This window comes from Diplotaxodon limnothrissa, linkage group LG17 (genome assembly GCF_057381915.1).
Source record: "Diplotaxodon limnothrissa isolate DT_005_m linkage group LG17, D_limnothrissa_male_GT1.1, whole genome shotgun sequence".
NCBI classification, from domain to species: Eukaryota; Metazoa; Chordata; class Actinopteri; order Cichliformes; family Cichlidae; genus Diplotaxodon; species Diplotaxodon limnothrissa.
The window spans coordinates 5,976,427-6,002,256 of NC_140612.1; the positions used below are offsets into that span (position 1 = coordinate 5,976,427).

Consider the following 25,830-nt stretch of genomic DNA (forward strand, 5'->3'; position numbering starts at 1 on the left):
GAACTACTTCAAAACAGGTGGTGGAAATGAATGAGTGAAAGGTTTCTAGCAGCCAAATTACCTCATGAAGGGGGAAAGCTGCCTCGTATGAATTATTGCTCAAAAGACGATTAAGCCCTGCAAAAAAATTAATAAATAAATAAAAGAAAGAAAGAGAATCATTAAAGGAGTGAAGTCAGGTGGAGCCATACCGTTTCCGTGTTCACATTTAGAATTTACCGTGTGAATGCATAATCAAATCAAGCCTTGCATGAGAAGACGGGGTTTCATGCAAACACATTCATTAAAAACCTCATAAAAATTGAGTCAAAATTTTGCAGCTGGGGGTGTTTTACAGATATCGGCTGAAATTCTGGTCCCTGCAGAAACACCGTTTGAGCTAAAGAGGATTTTTTCATTGTTGTTGATGTAATGCCACAACTAACCACTGGGATAAAATCAGGAGAAATGCCTGTAAGTCTGTCATAAAAGGATTTTGAGAATTCATCCGGAGTTTTTGAGACAGCATGAGCTGCCATTTTTTATGGGCCTTGGATTAATATGCATCAGATAGGACTGTCTGGTGTTTTTTTTTTTATAAAAAGGCATTGATAAACAGGAAATAGTAATATTAAAATGTTATAAAACCATATTTAAAGTCTGAAAACTTACACATAAGCTTAAAGTGTAAAAAAGAATGGAAACCAAATGGATTTCTTAGTCAAATATACGGTGCTTATATACAATAATATTCTGGTGCATTTTGTGCATTGATATGTATTTTTTTAAATTTATTTTTTGGTAATTTTCATTAATTCTACAGAATCTTACCCATCTTAGTTTTCCCCTCCTCATATTTGACCCGCTGCAGGATGTGGTGAACGATGCGACTTCTGGTGGCGTTGTTGAAAAATGTATCTTTGTTGTGGATGATGAAACTGGAGTGAAACAAACTGGTTAGAACAAGTCTGTCTGCCCTGACTGATAGGTTTTTTGTATATACGTGCACATATGTAAGTGCAAAAGTGTGTTTTACACTGTGCACCAATTTGCATATAAGAGGCTAAAGTACAAAAGAGGGAATGGAAATGCACCAGCTGGCGGTGTAAGATTAAGTTCAAAAAGTCTCTCGGGGTGAAGCATTCCTCAACAACTCACTGATGGATCCTCGATCGACTGAAGGGGGCGGTAAAGCTCTCGTTCTCCTCCAGGTCGGGCAGCCTGTCATTGTCGAACTTCATGGGCTTGCGGGGAAGCCAGCCGCGGAATTTGTTGATGCGCTTCTCCATCCTGCAAGAGAAGCTTCTGTTGAAGCTGCAGCAGTGGGGGTTTGCTTAGTCCACTTACACGTTGCCATGGACACTCACCTGCTCATAAACTTGTGCCGTCGGTGCATGTAGAAGATTTTCCTCCTGGAAAACGGAATGTTGATGAGAAGAGAAGAAGAAATTCATTCAGGATGCTATCACTTGATAATTAATTCATTAAATAAATAAATACAACCTTACAACCAATTTGGGCTTCCATCTATTCAACAGTGCAATAAATTCCACAGAGCTTAAAATTACTGTGTGCACTGGGTTTTAAGATATTTTTATAGAAATAAGCTACAACTTTCAGCTAATGGATCTCATTAAGTGTTAAGTGTTGTTTTAATGGTGATTTTATATTACCGTGTTAAAACAGTGGGGCATCATCTAGACAGAAATGGAACAGGGCAGCCAACATAAAACGAAGAGCTTTTTTGCTTTTTATACTGTATCTTCATGTATGTTTGAATAGTAATTATTAAATATTATATTTATAGAGTGCACAGTCACCTCAGGGTGCTTTATATTGTAGAGTAAAGACCCTAAATGAGGGAGCACTTGGTGAAATTGGGAAGGAAAAACTCAATTTTTACAGGAAGAAACCCCTGGAAGAATCAGGCTCAGTGATCTGTTGGGGTTACATTACACTACATGCAAATAACTTCTGTTTGTGTACAAGAAAATTCGACAGGGCAGCTTTAATTATTTTCACATTAGCATCATTAGAAGTTTTGTCTAACCTGAAAGGCATGCGAATGTTCATGAGCTCTGCATAGCGACAGAGAACATCCCATGGTGCATGAAGCTTCAAGAAGATCACATCACTGTTTGTTAACGAGGCCTGTAATGAAGTCAAACACACATAAATATACTATACCGTTTTATAATATGTATATATATATATAAAGCAGAATTTATTTTTTAAAGGGAAGAGCTACAAAATATCTCACTGCAGGCTGTTGAGCATCTGCTCTTTTCCTCACCTGTTTGTACTTCCTGACTGTGTAGGAGTCTGTCTAAGGGTACATGAATCAGAAGCTAACTGCAGAGACCTAAAAATAACTAAATGACTCCATGCAAGAAATACACACAAGTGGGCTGAAGGTTGAAGGAGACAACAACCGTCGCCTTCCGCTGCGCACTCTAGATAATGATGACCTTGGCGGTACAGCATCAGCAAACAGAGCTGAGGTTAACACACAGCATCACAACATCCACCTTCTCCATTCTATCAAGTGACACTTTTGCTCAGTGAGAAGCAGCAGCAGGGAAAATTGCGATCGGCACATTTGATTTTGCTCTACGAGTGCTGAACGTCTCGACAGCCCCCAGCTGTCAGACCTGGCACAAAGGCTTTGAGCATTTTAAAATTCAACACTTCGGCCATTTAGATTACATGCATAATAGGGCTGTGCATTAAATAACTTCCTCACATAAAATGGTATCGCTGTTGAGCGAGACTCACAATAAATGCAATTGCAGGTTGGCTGAAGAAGCTGGTTCTCTGTCAGCACCGGAAACTATCGAGCTTCTCGTTTACTTTGGAGTCATCGCTTTTTAAAGAACTAGACTACGTTTGCTTTGCTAATGTCCTGTGATTATAAGAATTGCTCTTGAGCAATAGATATATGGCCGAAGAACGAATTGAGTGCTACATTGCTGACCTCCAAAACAAATTTAAAAATACGGTATATCATAAATGATTTATAATCCAAAGTTTGCCTCATTCATTGACTGGGTCTATTGTTTGGATTTTGCAAACCACAAGGAGATGCTTCAGAATAATTTAGGTCACATTGCTTTTATTGTTGCTGTCAAAAAAAGAAAAGGAAAAGGTCTTAGAAACTGTTTTACCTGCAAAGCGCAAAATACTAGAAAGGATTAGTGAATGGTTAACAAACACTGTGCAAGCCAGCTATTTTACCTCCTTTTCCATGTGCAGGCCCTCTGCACGGATGTTCCGTTCAAATACTTCCCTTTTCTCTGACTGTGAACTGGATTTCCTGTAGACCAGGATGTAATCGATGCGGCTCTTTCCATCACTGAAGCAAAGGCCACTGGACTTACTCCTCCCCTGAGGCCACGCAGATAAAGAGAGTCAGCAAAGAATAGCAAGTAGCCATTTAGAGGAACCGTTATCTCTGCTGTTTTGACTCAGTTATTGTCTATTATTGACGATGGATGGATGAATAAGCAAACATTTGGCTGTCGGTGATTTGTTTATTTTCACCGCTGACCTCTGGGAGACCTGCACTGGACTTTGTGTTGTCGTCAAGGATGCTGCTGTGGGTGCCCTGGTTCTGCAGAGTGGAGTTGTCGTCTCTGGACGGGCTGCTGATGCCACCTGACCTTTCTCGTTCAAGAAGCACGTTAACATCCTTCACAACTGGAGAGTAAATGGAAACGAGAATAGAATCCAAGCTGACTAACTTTTAATCCAGTAAAAATGCTGACTCTTCTTCTGTTCTTATTCAATAACTGAGCAATCATAAGACAGCTAAAGAAAACCTTTTCATCCCTTATTATTTTTTAGCTATAAAAATCCAAAACAATGAGCTAAAAAGCTCAAAAACATCAACACGATCGTAGTGTTAGAAGTTTTTCTCTGGGATAGAATCAGCTCTGCTTCAAATTCTACTTTTAAGAACTATAGAAACCACAAGTGGCATCTTCAGACACAACAGGAGCTGATTATTCAAGAGCTTGTATGAGAGGAAAGGGACTTTAAATTAAATTCCAATTCAAATGGCTTTTGATTCTTTCACGATGCTCTGTACTGTATCTAACTCCTTTAATTAATCTGTGTTGTCGCAAAAAGCAAGTATGTTGGCAGAGAGCAGAGAGGACTATCGTATTTTACTATTTTTATATCAGGTAAAGGGGAACAACTCTAAATACAGTAATTGAAAATGCCAACAACCTGCACGCAAGTCTGAAAAAGTTTCTCTGAGCAGTGATGGCCTTTTATTAGCTGATGTAAAGGTATTCATTAGAAAGACCACAATGCTGTCAGCTAAACTTGCTGGGAGAAAATAAGCTGAGTGAAGTCGACATAAATGTAGTTGCTGCTGGTGGTGCTCACCCAGTGGAGGCACATCATCTTGAGTGCTGGAATCTGGGGCTGTGGCCAAAGATTCCTCCATGATGTCTTCTTCCCCACAGGAGGGGAAGGTGAGAGGTCTGTCTGCTGCCCGGTAGCCAGAGGCCGAGGGCTGCAGCTGGACTCTGTGTCGGCGGAGGCTCTGGTGCTGGAGCTCAGACCCATGTAGAGATAAACTTGCACCTGTAAGGATACACAGCACGTTACTGTCGTTTTTTGCTTCCTTTTAAGAGATAGCAATTAATCTTTTAGTGCTTATTGTTATCTTTTTCCATTTACTTGCTCTCGCTTAAGACACAACAGAAAGTCTAGTAATAAACTTGCGAGCAACTGGTCGAGTATTGACCGTGTCATCTGGACTTGGAACTATTGTGACAGTGAACATGAGAAGACTTTCTGTCAGAACGTCCCCCAGGTAAAGCTTTCTCACTAACTACACGGTAATGGCCATCCATGCAAGAAGAATACATCAAGACCAAAGACCCGAAGCTAAACGTGAGTCATCCCAAGGAATAAATCAACAAAAATAATCAGGGCCAGGCAGGCAAAACTTGCAAACTTGCAATTACTCTGCACACACACACACACGCACGCACGCACGCACGCACACACACACACACACAAAAGTCACAAGGGCCCCTCCAGCCAGCATCATCTGACAGCCTTGCAAAAACACAGTTAAAGTTATTCTAGAAATGCCAGAGACCATGTTGACTTCACTAACAATGCCCAAGTTGACTGGTTATAAAATGTTAACTATTAACTCCTAAGCTAACAAGTCAACTGCTGGTGTCCCAACTGTGACTTCTGCCTGTGCGCACTTGACTTGTTCACATCATGGCCAGTAGAGCTCGACACACACAAGGCTGCTCAGCTAGCTAAGTTAACTAATGTTGAACTTCAAACAAATTAAATGTTTCTACGTATATTTCACTCGCAGTTAAGGCTAGATTACTTGACTCAAACTCAACTTAATGTATTTATAAAGCACATTTTAACACATTGTTAACAACCGGCACCAAAACCCTGTTCAAAAGACAAAATAGATTTAAAAAAACAAACAAACAAAAGCAAAAAGCACAAAAGGGAATAGATACGAAATGACTTAAATACATTTTAGTAGGTGCTTAATACATGAAGCTGAAAAAGTGAGTGAAGACACAATGAGCAAGTCCGATTCAAATGCCAGTGAGTAAAAATGAGTTTTAAGTCCAGTCCAGGCTGGATGGAGCAGATTTGACTGGGAGGGGAATGCTGTTCCACAGTTTGGAGAATGCTCTCTGAGTTTCAATTTAAAGTGGAAAACAGTCAGAAGCATCTGATCAGCTAACCGGACGAACAGACAAAGAGTTTTCGTTAGAGAAAATTACCTTTTCTTTTCCTTTACTGTAGATGTAGAGCAGGTTAATCTCACTCACATATGCTAGAAAGTTTTCCAAGTGGTCACTCTGGGTATTCCAAAAACAACAACAACAAACCCCCTCTGCAAATAAAATAAATAAAACTTTGTTGTAAAAGAAATATTTTTAAAACTACAGCTTCACAGGCAATCAAGACTGTCTTTTCTAAATCTTTAATCCATGGAGGTTTTGACATCTACAAAGGTAGCTAGAGTTTAGTGTAGAGTGGAAAGGAACAGTCCCTAAGAGGAAATGCTGATGAACAGCCGTGCTGCACATCATACAAGGTGTAAGCCAATGGGTAGAATGCAATAAATGCTGAAGACGTAGACAGAGATTCCCACTATACAAACACTTTCCTTGAGTTTTTGCTGAAGCGTAACAGCAAAATTTAAAAGGAAGACAAAAACAGCAGGAACAGATGTACAGCAACAGATAATATGGCAGAGGAAGCTGTGTGAAAATTAGAGGGAAAAAAAGAAAAAGCACAGCTCTGTAACTTCTATCTCCTTAGCAAAGATTAACCTTGAAAGACCCTCCAAAGATAGACACTCTACATGGCAACACATATGCTAATTGGAGCTATTGGTCAACTAGACTGTGCCCGTCTGGGAGGGAGAAATTATTCCAAGCTTAGCATAAAACGAACAATCTAAACAGGTCTGTGTCTCTTACTTTCAGTCCTCTGGAGAGTGAGAAGACTTCGAGAGAGGGGGTTGGCTGTCTTGAAGGTCTGCATGGTGAATTTACGTTTGTGATAGCAAAGGTGACTCAGCTAAATTTTTCTGCTGAGCGGTGGTAAGAGGGACAGAGATATAGAGGTTGGGGAGTCGTCCCAGCCTTTAATCAGCCGTTGATGCTTTGGAACATTAGACTCCATGGACGAGGCTAATAGAAAGATGATCAATCTGATACTAGTGGAAAACAGGGTGACCAACTCAACCTGCAACCTTCAGAGAGGGCACACTGAAAAAACACTTTATTTATTCAAAGAAGATGAATAAAGTTTAATCTCAAGATTTGAGATTAAAAGTTCTTCTATGGAAACTCATTTCTGCCAGTAAGTGAAAAAAGATCAAATTAATCACGAACTTTAAAGAGTGTATGAATATTTACGACCTTTTACGCTTCATTTAAATTGAAAAACTGAAATAAAGTCCTAATTTTACTATTCTTTTCCTTTGATGTCATACGTATATTGTACTGTGCCTGGGTGTCTTTGGAGGAGTCGGACTCAAGCACACATAATCTGTATTCAGGAGGGCGTGCATAAAAATTAAGTGAAACAGTCGCAACATATGGATTGTGCTTTGCTCACAACAAAATTTAAAGTTTGTTCAATACCTGAACGTATTCCAGTTTTGTATCAGTTTAAATTGGTGTACTTTTCTACTGTGTAACATGCACAGTTAAAAAAAACCCAATTATAGTTTTTAATGGAAAAATTATTATTATTATTGTTGTGTTACTGGTGGAAATTAGCTTCCATAGTTCTGACATGAGAAGCTTTTTTAGCATGTTATTTTCAACTCTTAAACCCAGGCAGTATGTGATGACCTCGTACACTTCCCGACCCCGTTTCCTCAGCACCCTCAGCACTCCAACGCTGCTCTCGTTAATGGAAAGGAGAATTGCTTACTATAAATATTGGCTCTCGGAGGACTGAGACACCAGATATTAGCCTACATCGTGCTGTCTTGCCAGGCAGTGGCCAGTCAAACAATGTATTCATCAATCTTTAACAACCTTATGGTGCTTCTGTAACCCAAGCCACAACTGAGGTCACATGATACTAAAGCTTTGGGTGTACACACATCTGTTTTTCTTAAACTCAATAAAGCCACACTTCAGCAGTGGCACTGTAGATTATTTCCTTTTCCTCTTTAATTTTGAACATCCAAGAAAAATGCATCTTAAATTTTTTCAATTACCAGATGAAGAATTTGTTAATTCTATTTTAAGATTTTATATAACATGCCATTACATGCAGCCTAGTCTTGCAAGTTGTTGCTTTATTAATTATTTTATTCTCACTAGTTTTGTATGCATAATGCAGTTTTTTTGTATTAGAAAAAATATATGTTGTGTCAGGTTTTCTCATAAAGTATTACCTGTGCCACATGTGCTCACTTACTATAAACTATATTCATACTCTTAATGTAGTTTTAATACTTGTCAACTCGTAGTAGTTGTATCAGGAAAATCACTGGGGTTGGATGTGGCAGAAAACCATACACACACCACATGTATGCTATTGTTCCTTTTTGTGGTTTAACCTGTGAAGGACAAAAATGTAAAGAAAATTCTGCATCAAGCCTTGCAGTCATATTGTTTCTGAATGACATTACGGTGGTTACCATTGCTGCCTCACAGCAAGGTCCTGAGTTCAAATCCACCAACTGTGTGGAGATTGCATGTTCTCCCTGTGGGTTCACTCTGGGTACTCTGTCTTCCTCCCACATAACAAACATGTGCTTAGTGGGGTTAGGTTAATTGATTTTTCTAAATTGTCCAAGCTGTGTTAGACTTGTCCAGCTTATACCTTGCCCTATAACACCTGGGATAGACTCCAGCCCCCTTCGCCCCCCTGTGAGCCTGATAAGGACAAGTGGCTGGAGTGACAGCTACAGTATGTACATTTTGTTATAAAAGCAATGTCTACACACGTTTTATGTTAATCAGACTCTAGACTCTAGACACTCCAAGAAATAACTCTTTAAATGAACTTTAAAATAATCACAGAAAGGTATTTTGACATTTATAAATGGCTTTCTCTTAGCATTAAGTACTTTTGCAGGACTACTCTAATTTGGAAAGGTTGGATTAACTCAATTTAATTAAATTGGACTCAACTGCAGTATATAAGTTGATTCACAATTAATGAATTAAGTTGGTTCAACTCAAGTACATTAAGTTGGAACAACAGAATTGCATAATGCTAAAATAAAGCAATTTAAGCACGTGTAAATCCTTTCCTTTGGATAAGAAATGACTAAAATACATACTTGCCTCTATCAGTGCGCCCCAGGGTGGCTGTGGTTACAATGTAGCTTGCCATCACCAGTGTGTGAATGTGTGTGTGAATGGGTGGATGACTGGTTGTGTAAAGCGCTTTGGGGTCCTTAGGGACCTTAGGGACCCCAAAGCGCTTTACACAACCAGTCATCCACGCTATACAAATACAGGCCATTTACCATTTACATTTTAATAGGTGCTAAACACATGAAGCTGAAAAAGTGAGTGAAGACACAATGAGCAAGTCCGATTCAAATGCCAGTGAGTAAAAATGAGTTTTAAGTCCAGTCCAGGCTGGATGGAGCAGATTTGACTGAGGGGAATGCTGTTCCACAGTTTGGAGAATGCTCTCTGAGTTTCAATTTAAAGCAGAAAACAGTCAGAAGCATCTGATCAGCTAACTGGACTAACAGAACAAGAGTTTTTGTTAGATATTTCCGTTTTTATTCCTTTACTGTAGATGTAGAGCAGGTTAATCTCACTCACATGTGCTAAAAAAGTTTTCCAAGTGGTCACTCTGGTTATTGCTAGTTAGCGCTTGTGGAGAAATTATATATTGTGGAGGTAAACACAGACGACACGAGAGCTCTCGATAAACACTGCTCGTTTATTACTCATCACCACAGAACTGAATACTTTCCCTCCAAAACACAGCAACAACACTTCCTGAGAACTGGGTGTGAGTGGAGCCCTCCAGTGGTCCACGGGTGGGCCAGCAGGGCGGCGTTTGCCAGCGCGGTCTTGGCCCCAGAAAATGCCTGGATGCGTTCAGGGGGCCAATCAATCGTGTCCTTAGCTGTTTTACCCTTCAAGGCAGCATAGAGAGGCTGCAGCAGGTGCACAGCTCTGGGGAGAAAGCGGTTGTAGAAATTGACCATCCCCAAGAACTCCTGCAGTGCTTTAACGGACGCAGGATGCGGAAAAGCCGAAACGGCCCGGACCTTGTCTGGCAACGGAACCACACCGTCAGCGGAAATGCGGTGGCCCAAGAAACCCAGAACCGGCAAGCCGAACTGGCACTTGGAGGGGTTGTGTGTGCCGGCAAGCACTGGAAAACCTGATGCAGATGGGACGCGTGCTGACTCTCAGAGCAGCTGGCCACCAATATATCGTCAAGGTACACGAAGACGAAAGGCAGCCCGCGCAAAACAGAGTCCATCAACCGCTGAAAAGTCTGGGCCGCGCCTTTCAGGCCGAACGGCATGCGCAGAAATTCAGACAGTTCGAAAGGGGTAATAACGGCAGTTTTGGGGACGTCTTCGGTGCGCACGGGAACCTGGTGTTACCCCTGCACCAAGTCAATTTTAGAAAAAATCGAGGTGCCGGCGAGGTGGGCGGAAAAATCCTGGATGTGGGGAATGGGGTAACGGTCGTTCTCCGTGACATTATTCAAACGGCAAAAATCCCCACACGGCCGCCACCGACCGTCTGACTTGGGCACCATGTGTAGCGGAGAAGCCCAGGCACTATTCGAGCGCTGCACTATGCCGAGGCGCTCCATTGCGGCAAACTCTTCCCGAGCGACGAGAGTTTCGCGGGGTCGAGGCGCGTGCGAACACTGGGGGACCGACCGTCGGAATATAATGTTCAACCCCGTGCTTCGTTGCCGTGTTTGAGAAATTAGGAACAGTCAGTGAAGGGAACTCCAAGAGCAAATGCTGAAAAACATTCCCTGAAGTCACTACATTAGCCCGATTCAGGGGATCGATGGCACGAGTGAAACAGGGTATTGAAGAAAAAGACAGTGCATCGATTAAGCGTCTGTTAGCGACATCGACCAGCAGTCCGTGGGCACAAAGAAAATCGGCGCCCAAAATAGGTACAGAGCTAGCGGCAACAACAAAGGTCCATTGGAAATCCCGACCATGAAAACAAACAGTCACGAACCTTTCCCCGAACGTTGCGATGGGAGAGCCATTAGCCGCAACAAGCTGCGGTCCGCAGCCCACTGCTAAACTGTCGGCTCCAGACGGGGGAAGGAGGCTCTTCTGGAAGCCAGAGTCGACCAGGAAACGTCTCCCAGAGGGCGAATCTTCTATGAAGAGCAGTTTTTCTTTGTCGCCAGCGGTTGCGGCCGCTACAGCGCGCTGGCGGGGTCCATGTCCCAGGGTCGGAAAAGCGCAAGGCGGGAGGCAGCGGCGCGCTCCGGCGCCAAAACGCCGATGGTAGAAACAGAGGTCCCGTCCGTGGTGTCGCTGTGCCGTGATCTTTGCCGTCAGCAAAGGATCGGGTACGTCGTGGCAGGTCAGCGGGGAAGTGGAAGGCGCCGCCGGCGAGGCTGGAACTAGGTCGTGATCGTGGAAAGTGCGGGTAGCCAGGAGAATACGATCCGCGTCCTCAGCCAGGGAGCGATAATCCTTCGTGCCCAGAAGCGGAGAGTTGGCGAGGCCGGCTCTCACGGCCGCCGCCGGCTGTCGGAGGAAGATGTGGGTGAAGAGGAATCCCCCGTCGTCCGGTCCAAGCCCGTACTTCCCTCGGGTGGGTGGGTCCCGGAGGAGAGTCAACGCACGACGGGTGGCTAGCGGGTTGAGAGAAGCCACCACATGGTGATATTTAGTGTCGTCAGCCGAGATGCCACGAAGGGCGAACTGAGCCTCCACGTGCACGAACCACGACGGGGGGTCGTGAAGCCAAAAGTCCGGCAGCTCGAGCGCCACAGCAAACGTAGCTGCAGCTGGAGGCAGAGGGCTGGCGGCTGCTGATGCATCCAGAGCGGAGTCGGTGCCACCATCGGACTGCAGCATGTTCGAGTCAGGGGTCACCAATGTGGAGGTAAACACAGACGACACGAGAGCTCTCGATAAACACTGCTCGTTTATTACTCATCACCACAGAACTGAATACTTTCCCTCCAAAACACAGCAACAACACTTTCTGAGAACTGGGTGTGAGTGGAGCCCTCCAGTGGTCCACCACAATATCTTCTATAGCCTGGAAATACCTTAATGTCCACCAAGAAGAACTGAAATGTAACAATCTTTATTTGTCCGACTCAGCTTTGGTGCAGCACCTCAGTTCATCCTGAACCATGCTGCTTTAGCTCCACTTCCTTTAAGGCCTCCTTCACTTCAAGCCAGCTTTCTTTCAATTGGTTGCCGTAGCAAACAAAAGGTTTAAGCATCAGGTTGGAGGGGCTTCGGTGCTCACTGCCAGAGCTGAAGCTAGTTTGGTTCATTTTAGGTTACTTGTACATACACTGACCTGATTATATGAAACTTTAGCCATGTTTAGTACGACCAGCCACCATTGTAACAAAACGAATAGTTTCATGCTAATGCAGGTCATTTTTCCGAACTGATTGCTACTTTCCAACCACACAAGCTTGAACTAAAAATAGCTGATCACAGTTATGTTAAAGTTACCTTGCTGTGACTTTTTCACTGCGATATGCTGAGGGTCATTAAATGCTTCATGATGACATAATGACAGTTTGAACAAAAGCTGAAAAAAAGACACCAGCAGTGGAATGGTGCAAAACATTAAGCGAGAAATTGTCTGCGTCTGAAGAAAATTCATTAAACTGTGTAAACTGATGTAACACTGGAGCTTCACGTGGTCACTCAAACAGGTCTTTATTGATTTTGAAGATGCAAAAGTGACACATAAATCTGGATAGCCTGTTTGAATAACTTCAAACAACCTCGGTTTGATTATGTATTTTATTTTCTGCATTTTTAGTGTGGTGAGCCTTCTCTGTTAACATAATATCATTCCACTGTGTCAGTTTGAGCAGCCCAAATACTTTTTTCATTTACAGGATGTCGTATCAATAATTTAAACTTGTCTGCTAAATAGTTTGGAGTCAAGATCTCCGGTATTTGAAGCAAGTAAGTCATCAAAATTAATGTGAGGAGAAGTAGGCCATGCTTGTTATTTCAGTGTTTTATGGTCACATCTGTGGACACACCACGAGATTTAAGCGTCCATGTTTTTTTGCCATTGTGTTTAGATTACTGTTGTGACCCGTTCACTGGCTTTGATAATCTCTTTCAGACTTACACCAAGACTTCTAATGTCTTTTAGTAAGCAAACTCACCTTATTCTTACTTTATGTGCCTGACCTTGAGTCCCAGTTGATTAGAGAATTAGTTTTGAAATGTTACGTGCAGAGGAGTAAATGGACACAATTTATCTTAACTTGGTCTTAAATACACTGGAAAACGCAGTGTGTTTAGAACCTATTGAAGACTGGGGTGGTGGTCATATTAAAAAAGAGCATAACATTACTATTACACAAGAATATTTAAAGATTTTTTCTCCAGTGAAAAAGGAATTATTCTTCTCTTCTAGTTGCTTAAAACACTCAACAGTGCGGCTCCATTTATAACACAACACAACATGGAGATGACAGCTCACGCTGATAGGAGAAGAAAGGTGTGTGTGTGTATGAATGTGTGTGTGTGTGTGTGTGTGTGTGTGTGGGGGGGGGTTAATGGGAAATGGGAGGGAGGGAGGGGGTGTGTGTGTTGTCAAGGGGGATTAGGTGTCAGTCACCAGTTAGGAGGGATTGTTTGTTCTAGCTGGATGCGCGAATCATACCCAGGGGCGCATTTTCTCCCTAGCAGCCAAGGGATGGAAATTTTTGCACCTGCCGAGCTGCTACTGGTGCCCAGTCACCACAGTCACAGCAAACACACACTCATACACGGACATTGCTCACAGAGACATGACTAGTTTCCGTGCGTTACAGCTGATGAATCACAGCAAAAGAGCTGGTGGAGCATGTGGGAAAAAACAAGTAGAATTACAATCAAGAGAAAGGGGATTATGAGGAGCTGGAAGAAAGAGTGTGTGTGTGCATATGAAGGTCAAATGCTTACACTGTTCAGGGAACTGCGGGTGAAAGATGAAGCAGTGTAAGGGCGGGGAGAAGGACACGGTAACAAATGAGTGAGAGCACTGCAGAAAAAAAAGAAGAGAATCCATTCTGGAGATCAAGCTGCCTTTGCTTCAAGACAACTTGAGGACACTCACCATGTGAAGGTGGGCAGAGGCAGAGAGGCAGCTTCGCTCCTCAGAAGGCAGGAGGAGGAGGAGGAGGGGGGGAGAGGCTTCACAGCTGAGCCGCAGCAAATGCCAAAACAGCCCGATGACTCCTCTACATACACACACTGACATATGCACACACCATCCTCCACCTCCAGCCCCTCGCTGAGGGCGACAAACAAGTGCGATGTCCCACAAGAGCAACCAGCATCCCCACTTTTTTTTTTTTTACTCCTTATTCCTCACATCCCTGCATCAGTCGGTCCAGAATCACTGTAACATTCACACACATGCGGATCGGATCTGTCATAGTGAAAGATGCTCAAATCTGGCAGCAGGAAAGCTGCAAAAGCTGTCACAGATCCTCACTGAAGGAAAAAAAACACAAGCATGAGCAGGATGTTTACAGTGTCAGAGAGAGAGAGAGCGAGAGAGAAAGGAGAGCTACTCATCGGCATTCTTAATCGGGCTTCTCTGGCAGCCAATCGGGGGTCAAGCTGCTCTGACAGCGGCCAATCAGAAAAAAGGGCCGGCTAGTCAGTGTTGCTGCAGCCCAAAACAATGACAGTTGGCACTGATGACAGTGTCAGCATGGTCCTCTGATGGAGACTCAAGGGCACACACGCTTACATACAAATACATGCACGCACACATAGACACACACACCTGGGAATAAATATATCCATTAATCTATCTAACCTATTAACAGATATTGCAGGTTTATCATGTCATAATAAAAACCCTATAAGAACGATTGATTTCAATATAGAGATCTGCAGTTTGTTAAGCGAAACAAGTAAGTGGAGCAGAAACAGCTGCGCGGGGGGGATGGGGGCAAATCTGGGTGAAGGACAGCCATATTGAAAAGGTGACACTGGTGAAGAAGTGATAGTGTACTACACCACGTCATAGAGGTGTAGCAGATGTGCTGCCCAAGCTCTTCTGCAGATGTGTACAGACATAAGAACAGACGACTGGAAAACCTGCAGCGTGGTAAAGTGAGGTGAACACAGGTTGAAGGGCCAGAACACTCTGACCAATATTTAGGAATGAAGTCCCCGATATAAACATTATCTCAGCCTCATCTTCTCTAGTCTAAAACAAGTTTTTAAGTAGTTGCATCTATGGTATCAGTTTGAAACTCCTACGTTGCTGAGTTATTGCATTAAAGAGGCTATTTTCTCAAACAAAAGGCTCAAGGGTGACTGGATATCGATACTGGTACTAGCCAAAGACAAAAGAGGGCAGAAGAGTAAATCATGTCCATATGTGTGTTGACTCAGCATTGATTATACTGAATGGGAAAACCTGATGGTGTTCAAATAAAACAAAACCCGCACTTATGGATGACAGGATAAGCTGACTCCACTTTAAAACTGCCATTAGCTGAGAATTCACGAACACCGGAGGGTCCCTGGTCTGAAGCCAAGCTTGAGCAGTGAGGGTGCTCCCATAACATTTGAATCACTTGTCGACAAAGGGCAGTTTATTTAATCCAGGGCCAGAGAGCACAGCAGATGAATGTCAACAGGAAACAGAAATGCATGGTGGAGGAAACTTGGAGGTTGAGACCACGTTTCTCCTTATTTAGCTTCAGATGTGATCAGAGTTTCCTTTGTGCTAAAAAAGTACAGACACCGTGCAGTTTATCTGGTTATAAATTGATTCTGCAGCATGACAATCAGCTCATATGTACAACCAAAGACATTAAGAACTGCCTTCAGCTCAAAGAGTAAACAGTTGTTGTGTGGCCCACAGAGTGCCAGTTTCAGCATTATGGAGATTGCGTAGAGGGTCAATCATAACTCTGATATCAACACAGCTACAGGATGTTACCATCTGACCTGTTGTAATCAGTGTTTTACTAACTGAAATGTAGATTTGCTGTAAAAAAAAAAAAAGTTATCATAATTGAAAAGAATGTACTGTCACAGCTCTCAGCGTACTCGTGCTGCTGTCACACAGCGTCTCCTGGCTGGCACTGTACGTGGGGAGCGGGGTGACGGACAGCGACGCCGGGCAGGACACTGGCTCAAGATGCTCGCTGATGGGCGGGACAGCGGAGGCCTCGGAGTGAACACAGTCTGGACTCGGGAGGTTCTGGCTGCTCTCTGGAAAAGGACTGTTCCAGTGTGAGAACTCGATGGCCACTTGACCCCCGAGATCAAACCCTGTTGAGTGACAACAATTGAGGCAGATAATGAGATTCTAAACAAAAAGGGAAGAGGACACTGAAAACTTTAACATTCATCTTGTGGGAGCATTGCTACATGTACAATTTGGGACTGTGTATGCTGAACATAACAGCAAACAGTTGTTGCAATGTTGCCCCCTAGTGGTGGAAACTTTCAACTTCAATAAAACATTGAATTTTCATTGTTGCCAGGTATGTCCTCAGCAGCAACCACACAAAAGATGATTCTCAGTGTATGAGATTCTAGTTCAGCAAAGTAATTATGATAAAATTCATGACAATGTAATACAGCCACACAGACAAATAGACATAAAAGCATATAGTTAAAAGATAGATTATTAAGCATAATTTTGCAATTTCCTCCAATAGCTAAAAGTTGCAAAACAACAAGTTAATACACAGGAATACTTCAAACACCTCTGACTTATATTAAATGAAAATATAATAATAATGAGAATGGCCACGAAGAACCTCCACATCTTTCTGTCAGTTTTTGCTGCTCTCCAGAGTTCCTGAGGACCAGCCCTCTGCTGAACCAGCTCGGCACGCTTCCGGCCTTCGATTTCTCCTCAGCAGGCTTCCCTCCCTGTTTCAGCTCAGCTCTGACAAGTGACTGAGCTGGATGGTCCAGATGTAGCTGCCCCCCACCTCCCCAAACCTTTATTATCTATAATTCTTCAGTAGGGCATTATAGATGCAGCAGATCTGATTGTACATAGCTATCCTATAAGCTGCTGCTGACCCCATTATTGAATTATCAAGTGCAGTTTGGCCATGCTGACCTTCAGAATGCTGCAGTCAATTGAAATGCTTTATGCTTGTCTTCCAGGTCATGGTGCCCTACTTTACCCTTCAATTAGGACCACAATGTACATTCTTGTACCTGCTGTTAGAACACTTGATCTATGTTGGCTTAAACTTTGGAATCAGAGATCCAATAGATCCAGATGCAGTAGATGAGCTCTGTTGTAAATAGTCTGTGTTCTTTTCAATTTACTATTTAATTGTGTTCAATTTATTAAGCCTTTTTGATTACTTTGTTTTTTTGCTTTTTTTTTATTAACCTTGACTTTATTCTATGCCTTATTCTAAAGAAATCTCTGATATGCCAATGCCATAATGCCAATGTTACGTATGTTTTTTACTCTACACAAAATAACGGGCAAATAAATGTCCTATTTTCCAAAATAAGTCTCGTTAAGGAAGGAAAAATGATAAAACTATTTCTTTACACTTCACAAACCAAACCTTAATTTTTTTTATTTCATTTTAAAAACAAATTATTAATTAAATCACAATATTATTTTTTCAATAGCAGCATCACTACCTGTTTTGCATTTTTAATCTGAACTGATATGTTGCGTTTGCTTACATGAGTGGACTGATTCTGCTGGAGGTTTCTTCCTATTAAAAGAGAGTTTTTCCTTCCCACTGTTGACAAAGTGCTTGCTCATATGACCCTCATAGGGTCATATGATTGTTGGGTTTTTCTCTGTAGGGCCCAATTTACAAAATAAAGTGCCTTGAGGTGACTGTTGTTGTGATTTGGCGCTGTATAAATAAAATTGAACTGAACTGAATAGATGAGACACATAGTACCAAATATAAAGAGCAGCAAAGTGTGTTTTTAATGTTTTGTATATTTAATATTTCTGGTATCTTTCACTGGCAGGTGGGATAAGGGAACACCTCCACCCATGCCACCTCCTGGTTTCCTGTAAAACACAAAGCCCAGCAGATTTCAGATGTACATCAGCAATGAACAAACGCAGCCCCAATCAATAGCAGAAAAGTGGAACGCCTCACAGTCTCCAGGCCCTCTGGCTCACTCCTTGCAATGCACATTCAGCTGGAGGATAAACTGCGATGAGGAGTGACGAGATAAATCTAAGCCATACTTTATATTTCATCGAATCTTTTACACCCTCCAGTTTTCAGAGAGAATGAAAGGAGGGATTTCACAAATGAAGTGTAAGAGTGTAAGGCTGGGCATCCCCCAAAATGATGTGCTCAAGTCAGCACTTTCAAAAACTGTGAGTAGGACTTTATTCACCCCGGGGGAGAAAACTGTAAGTGCATTACCTCTGGAAAGACAAATCTAACTCCCGTCTTTGGTTGGTGAAAATTTGACATAGTGAGATATTAATTTGGATGTAGAGCAAATACTGGAACGCATTTATGATATAGTGATGATTTATAGTTGATTTCATAGGTGTGGAATTATAAATTTTTTAAAAAAAGACAGCCTGTAATAATGATGAAAACTTGATTTTTTTCAACTCTTTTAAAGCACAGACACCTTGTTAAAATACACTGTGTTTGTTAACTCATTACAAACATTACTGCAGTGTAACAGACATGCCCTCACACTATAGGGATTTGTTACCCCTGATCTTATTTCAGTGTATGATTTGAAATAAGGAATAGTGAAGATATGAAACAATGTGCCATGTGCAGCTCATATTACTGAAGGTGATGAAAATAGCAGGGATGGATGGATAAATTACACTGCAGTCTCTGAGATGTATCCGTTACTGATGTACAGTGTGAGGTGGACACAGGCATATGCGCACTGCAGGGCAGTGAGAATGACCCTAAGACATAGGGAGGCTATTTTATATATGTTATTTGGGCTTATATCTATGTATACTAAATCTGTTGTTTCTTGTAGGGACTTAATAAATAATATCAAGCATGTTTGTTCTAATTTTCTAAGATATTCCAGAGCAGCCCGTCTACTCGATGGCCACAAACAGAAAGAGCACCTCAGCAGTTTATATGCATAGTTTTGTTTTAAACATTAGAAGTGGATTAGCCTGTAAGATGGGTGTTAAATGTAAATTTTACTTTACGAACTGCTACTAGTATAATTTTGCCAATTTACATTTTTTCAAAAATCTTGTAGCTTATACCGTTTGTCTAGTTGATGCCTTCAAGCCTTAAAAAGGAATCTATTGATTTATGCAGGGAGGTATGGCTCCATTAATGCCTTTTAGAATTTGTTTACAGGCACACAGTGTTCTTTGAAGTTTTTGTATCCTGTACCTGCTTACATCTCTGCTGAATGATTTATGTGGTCAATCTACAGTGCTCCATAACCTGTAAGTGGCTCCTGGATTTTAAACTGTATTAACAAGTGCTTTGAGCCATCAATGCCATCATCTCATAAAAGTCACCCACAACGATGGGAAGGGTGGAGTGGGTGCTGTAATCTACACCTGGCGTGTATCCGAACGACCTCCAAAACTTATGTTGCCCGGGCATAGTGTGTTCTAAGCATTATCTATGTCGCAGTCATCAGAAAAAAGTGCCCCTGTGGCTCTCTGAGGAGAGAGAGCCCTAGATACACCCCCCCTCACTTCCTGATGCCCTCAGAGGTAAGAAAACAAATGCAGGTGCATTTATCTGGGCCACATGCGGCACAATGCATTAACACGTTTGAGCTTGGAGTTTACAGGAAACTACTGGTGCTTTAATTTGAACAGTGAATGGGCATGTGTCTGAAACTGCAGCAACACAGCCTAAGAAGTGCTGCACAGTTGAAGTTATACATTATATTAAATACTGTATGAATGGTTTTTATCATTTTAGGGACAATACTAAGTAAAAGGTTGGAAACACAGTTGTAGCTTTGCAAATCTATGTACAGTATTATTCTTGATAACAATAGCTGTCTTTTTCCATCAGAGTAAAAATCTTCATACAGTAAAAAATATCCATACATTCAATTCAGGGTAAAACACAATGAATGAAAATGTTCATTCTTTGCTTTTTACACTATTTCAATGTAACAACCTTACGGAAGTTAAATAAAATAAACATTAACATATGTTGAAGCATTAAGTTGAGTTCCTTGCATTGGAACTGAGGGGCCACGCCCAACTCCTGAAAAATAGCCCCACACCATAATCTCCATCCACTAAACTTGACACTTGGAGACACAATGGTGTCAGACAGGTACCGTTGACAACTGCCAAAGCCAGACTTGTCCATCAAAGCATAATTCATCACTCCAGAGAAAACATCTCCACTGCCCTAGAGTCCAGTGGTGGCGTAGTTTCAACCGGATGCTTTCCATAGCACTTGGCTGCAGCTGTTCAGCCATTGCAACCCATTCAATGAAGCTCTATAGTCCTATACACTCTATATGTTACTGAGCTAATCTGAAGGCCACATTCAATTCAATTCAATTCAATTTTATTTATATAGCGCCAAATCACAACAACAGGTGCCTCAAGGTGGTTTATATTGTGAGGTAGATCGTATAATAATGGATACAGAGAAAAACCCAACAATCATATGACCCCCTATGAGCAAGTACTTTGGCAACAGTGGGAAGGAAAAACTCCCTTTTAACAGGAAGAAACCTCCGGCAGAACCAGGCTCAGGGAGGGGCGGGGCCATCTTCTGTGACCGGTTGGGGTGAGAGAATGAAAACAGGATAAAGACATGCTGTGGAAGAGAGACAGAGATTAATAACAGATATGATTCAATGCAGAGAGGTCTGTTAATACATAGTGAGTGAGAAAGGTGACTGGAGAGGAAAAACTCAATGCATCATGGGAATCCCCCGGCAGCCTACGTCTATTGCAGCATAACTAAGGGAGGATTCAGGGTCACCTTGTCATGGTCCTGGGCCATGTGGGCCCAGTATTCTTAGTTTCTTGTATTTTTGTATTTCGTTCCTTATTTAGGTCATGTTTCCTGAGTTGTCCTGTTATGTTGTTCCTTATTTGACTTCCCCTTGTCACTCTTATCCCCTGTGTGCCCCTCTATGTATCTGTGAGCCCTCATCTCCCCTCCTTGTGTTTCATTCCATGTTTCCCCAGCCCACTATGCCCGTGCTCTCTCTCTCCTCCTGTTTGCACCTCTGTGTACTTCCTGTTTTACTTTGACAGTCTCCCGTCAGTGTTGTTTACTCCTGCCTTATCTTGTTATGTTTATCTGTGTCAGCTGTGTTCCCATGTGTGGCCACTTCCCCTGATCATCCCTCTTGTGTATTTAGTCTCTGTGTTTCATGTAGTCTGTGTCGCGTCGTCTGTGTTACCACCCCCTGTGTTCCGTATCTCCAGCCATAGCTTTTCCTTAGTTTATGTCCAGTTTAGGTTTCTGTTTAACTATTACTCTTATGCTGCCCTCACTCTGTTTTGTTCCTTTCATCAGCCAGAATAAAAGGCTCGCTTGTGTTCGCTCCTGGGTCCACCACACACATTTCCGCACGGTCTGCCTCCGCAGACCGTGACACACCTGGTCCAGCCCTAACTATATGCTTTAGCAAAAAGGAAAGTTTTAAGCCTAATCTTAAAAGTAGAGATAGTGTCTGTCTCCTGAATCCAAACTGGAAGCTGGTTCCACAGAAGAGGGGCCTGAAAACTGAAGGCTCTGCCTCCCATTCTACTTTTAAATACTGTAGGAACAACAAGTAGGCCTGCAGAGCGAGAGCAAAGTGCTCTAATAGGGTGATATGGTACTACAAGGTCATTAAGATAAGATGGGGCCTGATTATTTAAGACCTTGTATGTGAGGAGCAGGATTTTGAATTCAATTCTGGACTTAACAGGAAGCCAATGAAGGGAAGCAAAACAGGAGAAATATGCTCTCTCTTTCTAGTCCCTGTCAGCACTCTTGCTGCAGCATTTTGGATTAGCTGAAGGCTTTTCAGCGGGTTTTTTGGACATCCTGATAATAATGAATTACAGTCATCCAGCCTGGAAGTAATAAATGCATGAACTAGTTTTTCAGCGTCACTCTGAGACAGGATATTTCTAACTTTAGAGGTGTTGCGCAAATGGAAGAACGCAGTCTTACATATTTGTTTAATATGTGCATTGAAGGACATGTCCTGGTCAAAAATGACTCCAAGGTTCCTCACAGTGTTACTGGAGGCCAAGGTAATGCCATCCAGAGTAAGAATCTGGTTAGATACCATATTTCTAAGATTTTCAGGGCTGAGTACAATAACCTCAGTTTTATCTGAATTAAGAAGCAAAAAGTTAGAGGCCATCCAGGTCTTTATGTCTTTAAGACATTCCTGCAGTTTAACTAATTGGTGTGTGTTATCTGGCTTCATGGACAGATAGAGTTGGGTGTCATCTGCATAGCAGTGAAAATGTATGCTATGTCTTCTAATGATGCTGCCAAGGGGAAGCATGTATAATGTAAACAGAACTGGTCCTAGCACTGAACCCTGTGGAACTCCATAATTAACCTCAGTGTGTGAAGAGGACTCTTCATGTATATGCACAAATTGGAGTCTGGACTCTGCAGAAAGTTGGTGACCTGAGACTTTTGGCAATACAGTGGTCCCTCGCTATAACCCGGCTCAGCTTTCACAGCATCGCTGTTTCGCGTATTTTTTGTATGCAATTTTGCATGATTTGTCAACTTATCAAATTTACATAATTTACATAAATCTTTGATTGCTAGCAGTGTGACTCTAAAGCGCTGTACTGTATGTTTGTAAGTTTTCTCCCAAACAAACACAACAATGTCGACGAAATGTTTTGCACCGTCAAAGGCATCTGCGGTAGCACCCAAAAGGCAGACGAAGATGCTAACCGTCATTCAAAAAGTTGGACTTCTGGACATGCTAAAGGAAGGTAGAAGTTACCATATTTTCTGGATTATTAGGCGCATTAAGCGAAACAAAACAGTTAGATAAGTAAAACTTTACTCAACTCATTCTTCTTGCTTCCTCCACTTCTGTACCATTGATTCATTATTGTTGAATTATCTGGCAGCTGCTCTATTGCCATGTTCTGGACCTGAAAACAGGGTTTGATGTTTGGTTTCGTTCTATAATACTGGACTTATTTTTCTACGAAGGTTTGAACTTTGAGAGTGTTTAAACAGGAGAGAAAAGTATGAAAATGTTCATGTCTGTCTGAGAAAAGTGCATAAAGTGTGTAGTGAAGGGTTTTACAGCCTTAAAACATCTATAATAGTTGTAAAAAATAAAGCTAACTACTTCGCGGATTTCACCTATTGCGGCTTAATTTTAGAACGTAACTCCCAAGATAAATGAGGGACCACTGTACTGTAATTTCATAAGTTTTCTCCCCAACAAACACAACAATGTCGACGAAATGTTTTGGACTTCTGGACATACTAAAGGAAGGCGGAAGTAACCGTATTTTCGGGATTATTAGGTGCATTAAGTGAAACAAAAGAGTCAGACAAGTGAAACTTTACTCGACTCATTCTTCCTGCTTCCTTTGTGAACCCCAACCCTGTTTCTTTACCCAAACCTAAATTGTTTATTTAGAACAAACCATAACACCCTTTCTTCTCTTTACTCACTTTCTAGCTCACTTGATCACCATCGCTCCCTGTCCCTCCGACTGCACTGTCTCTGTTCATCTTGCTTTCTCTGACAATAAACATCTTCACTGGTCAAAACATTGGACTTCATTGGTGGTATAAAAACATACCTGTCCCTTCTCATCAATCCATCCATTTATTTATTTTTTTGTTCTGTTGTCCTTTATCTGGCTTCTTGTAGGCTGCTGGGTTTTAAAAATGCCACTTTATGTGGTTCTCTTCTCAGATTTTATTCAGTGCCAACAAAGACGTTTTTGGGGCCACTTACTGTATATGCTTTATATCAGCTTAATTCTTGCAAGTGAAAAGTGCTCTTAGCTGTGTCACACTGCTTAGTTGAAGTCAGGGTGAAAAGCGATCAGTTATACAGAGGGCTGAGATGGGATGAATGGCAGAGCTGGGGATCTTTCCTCAAAGTACTGAATTTGAATTTTGTGATGACCTGATATTTTTACAAAACACCATGAATCCTCTCGGACGGCAAAATCTCACACTTCAAACTGTAAAAAAAAAAAGGATAACTTGTGTTTTTGGTTCTGGCCAGTGCAGAGCCAACCTCAGTGCAGTAGTGCTCTAAAATTTCCAGCATGACGCATTTAATGTTTTATTTCATCCTTCACTGAATCCCTACCTCAGGGTGAATATTAGCTCTGTCTATAAGCTGCACTATCCCAGTAGATTCCTACAACAATAAAGGAGGGTGGAATTGATGTGAGATTATAATCGATTAGAACGTTTAAGAACCTACGGTGATGCTGACTTGTATTTTCCTCTCGAACAAAGGCCGGAGCTTTAAAATCACAGGCAGCACAGTAAATCTTTTTGATGTCAGAGTGTGGGACGAGACTATAGATCTTTCTTTTGTGAAAACCAACAGAGTGAGTCTCAGCGGTCCAAAGCTCCCCCTCAGCAGTTCATTAGTTAGTTGGTTTTTTTTTTTTTAATTTAGCTTCTAGAGAAGAGAGGAACACCTGCATGCAGCAGCAGCACAGTCTGAATCCCCTTGCTGTCAACAACCTTACAGGCTAACCACACACTGTGTTAATATTCATTGAAAAAATGTCGAAAGCCAAGGCCTCAATATTCCAAATGGCAGGCAGTTGCAGTTTTGTGACAGACAGGAAAATTATGTTGAACAGCTTTGTCACCATTGTACAATTTTCCATCAAGAACCTTGGACATACAAACAAACTTCCACGTCAGCGGAAATCTTTAATTTTCTTACTGCTTAGCAAATCCCAAGTTAAATTTCCCCTAACCCCTCTGCTGTCAGAACTCTAACAATTCATACGGGACTAAACTGCACTGATACATAATAAAAATAAAATATAACACCCATTATATTGCTAAAACATTTAAAGTAAATATACTCATTCTGTCTTCCTTTTTTTATTTATGATGATAAAAAATTTTCCCCATGTCGATTTTGCCTTTTAAAAAAAATTATTATCAAAATTGTTCTAGTGTGAGATGCAGAGAAGATGGCAGAAATTGCATGATAGATCTTGATAGGCCTGTACGTGTGTTTAATGCAGCGCCACGTGAGGACATGAACATCACAGCATTCAGTGTTCATCTCTTTTGCACAGCACTTTCAGGATCTTTTTAGCGTTTGATGGTATAGATTATGAAACAGACAATGAATTTTATACTTAAAAACACTGAATTTGTTCCACAATCTGTGAACAGCTCTTGTTTTTTGCAGATAAGTGAAACTCTGCCTGTCTAAGATGCTCTTTTTTATCCAAGCATGCTATTGATCTGTTGGCAATTAACCTAATTATTACCAAAATGTTCCTGCAGCTTTTTCTTTTTAGGGCTTACTTTTCCAGCCTTTTGTTGCCCCAACTTTTAAGAGACATGTTGCTGTCATCAAATTCAGAATGAGATCATATTTTTCATGAAAAAGTAAAATGTCTCAGTTTAAACATTTGATATGTTTTTTTAAGTTCTATTAATAAAATACTAGTTTTGGGGTATTTGTAAATCAATCTTTGCATTCTTTTATATTTACTTTTTTGGAATTCAGGTTGTATGAATGTATTCGGTCAGTGGCCCTTAAGTCCAAAATGTTCGAGCTTGAAATAAACATTTGTGTTTGATTAAGGAGAGTGTTGTGTTGGCCTTTTCCCAGTTAAATAAAGTCCAGTGATGTTTTGCAGAGTTTGGAAATGAACTTCCCTTTAGTGTAAAGCCAGTGCTTAGATTAAATAGCTCTGTGGATGGGTTTTGCCCGGGGTGCTTACAGTTTGCTTACAGTTTTCTGAAAATGTTAGGTACAAACATAAAACTGTCCACATGGACGCTTCACTTTTTTTACTACTCAGACTCAGACAATAAGAAGGAATCAAGGTAGAGAGTACACACCTGGGGAACACGTTAGAAAAGTAAAACTGAGAGGCAGAGACATAAAAACTTGACATAGATGAAAGGGAAAGTAAACATGGAGACACAACTGAGAGAGAAAAATGAGAAACTACAGAAAAAGGGCACAGAGGCACTGCACAGACATGGGGACATCACTGG

General features: G+C 41.6%; 1 protein-coding gene across 1 annotated transcript in view; it reads right to left on the minus strand.

Moving 5' to 3' along the window:
- LOC146614546 (anoctamin-4-like) overlaps positions 1 to 25,830 on the minus strand; it is a 52,455-nt gene that overhangs the window by 23,418 nt on the left and 3,207 nt on the right. Inside the window, exons 3-11 of the mRNA XM_085375336.1 lie at positions 15,737 to 15,961; positions 4,372 to 4,572; positions 3,527 to 3,675; positions 3,214 to 3,363; positions 2,030 to 2,130; positions 1,347 to 1,391; positions 1,138 to 1,269; positions 811 to 917; positions 62 to 117 (exon numbers count right to left, since the gene is read on the minus strand). Of these exons, the coding sequence (XP_085231462.1) occupies positions 62 to 117; positions 811 to 917; positions 1,138 to 1,269; positions 1,347 to 1,391; positions 2,030 to 2,130; positions 3,214 to 3,363; positions 3,527 to 3,675; positions 4,372 to 4,572; positions 15,737 to 15,961 (1,166 nt within the window). The remainder of the gene's footprint in view (positions 1 to 61; positions 118 to 810; positions 918 to 1,137; positions 1,270 to 1,346; positions 1,392 to 2,029; positions 2,131 to 3,213; positions 3,364 to 3,526; positions 3,676 to 4,371; positions 4,573 to 15,736; positions 15,962 to 25,830) is intronic.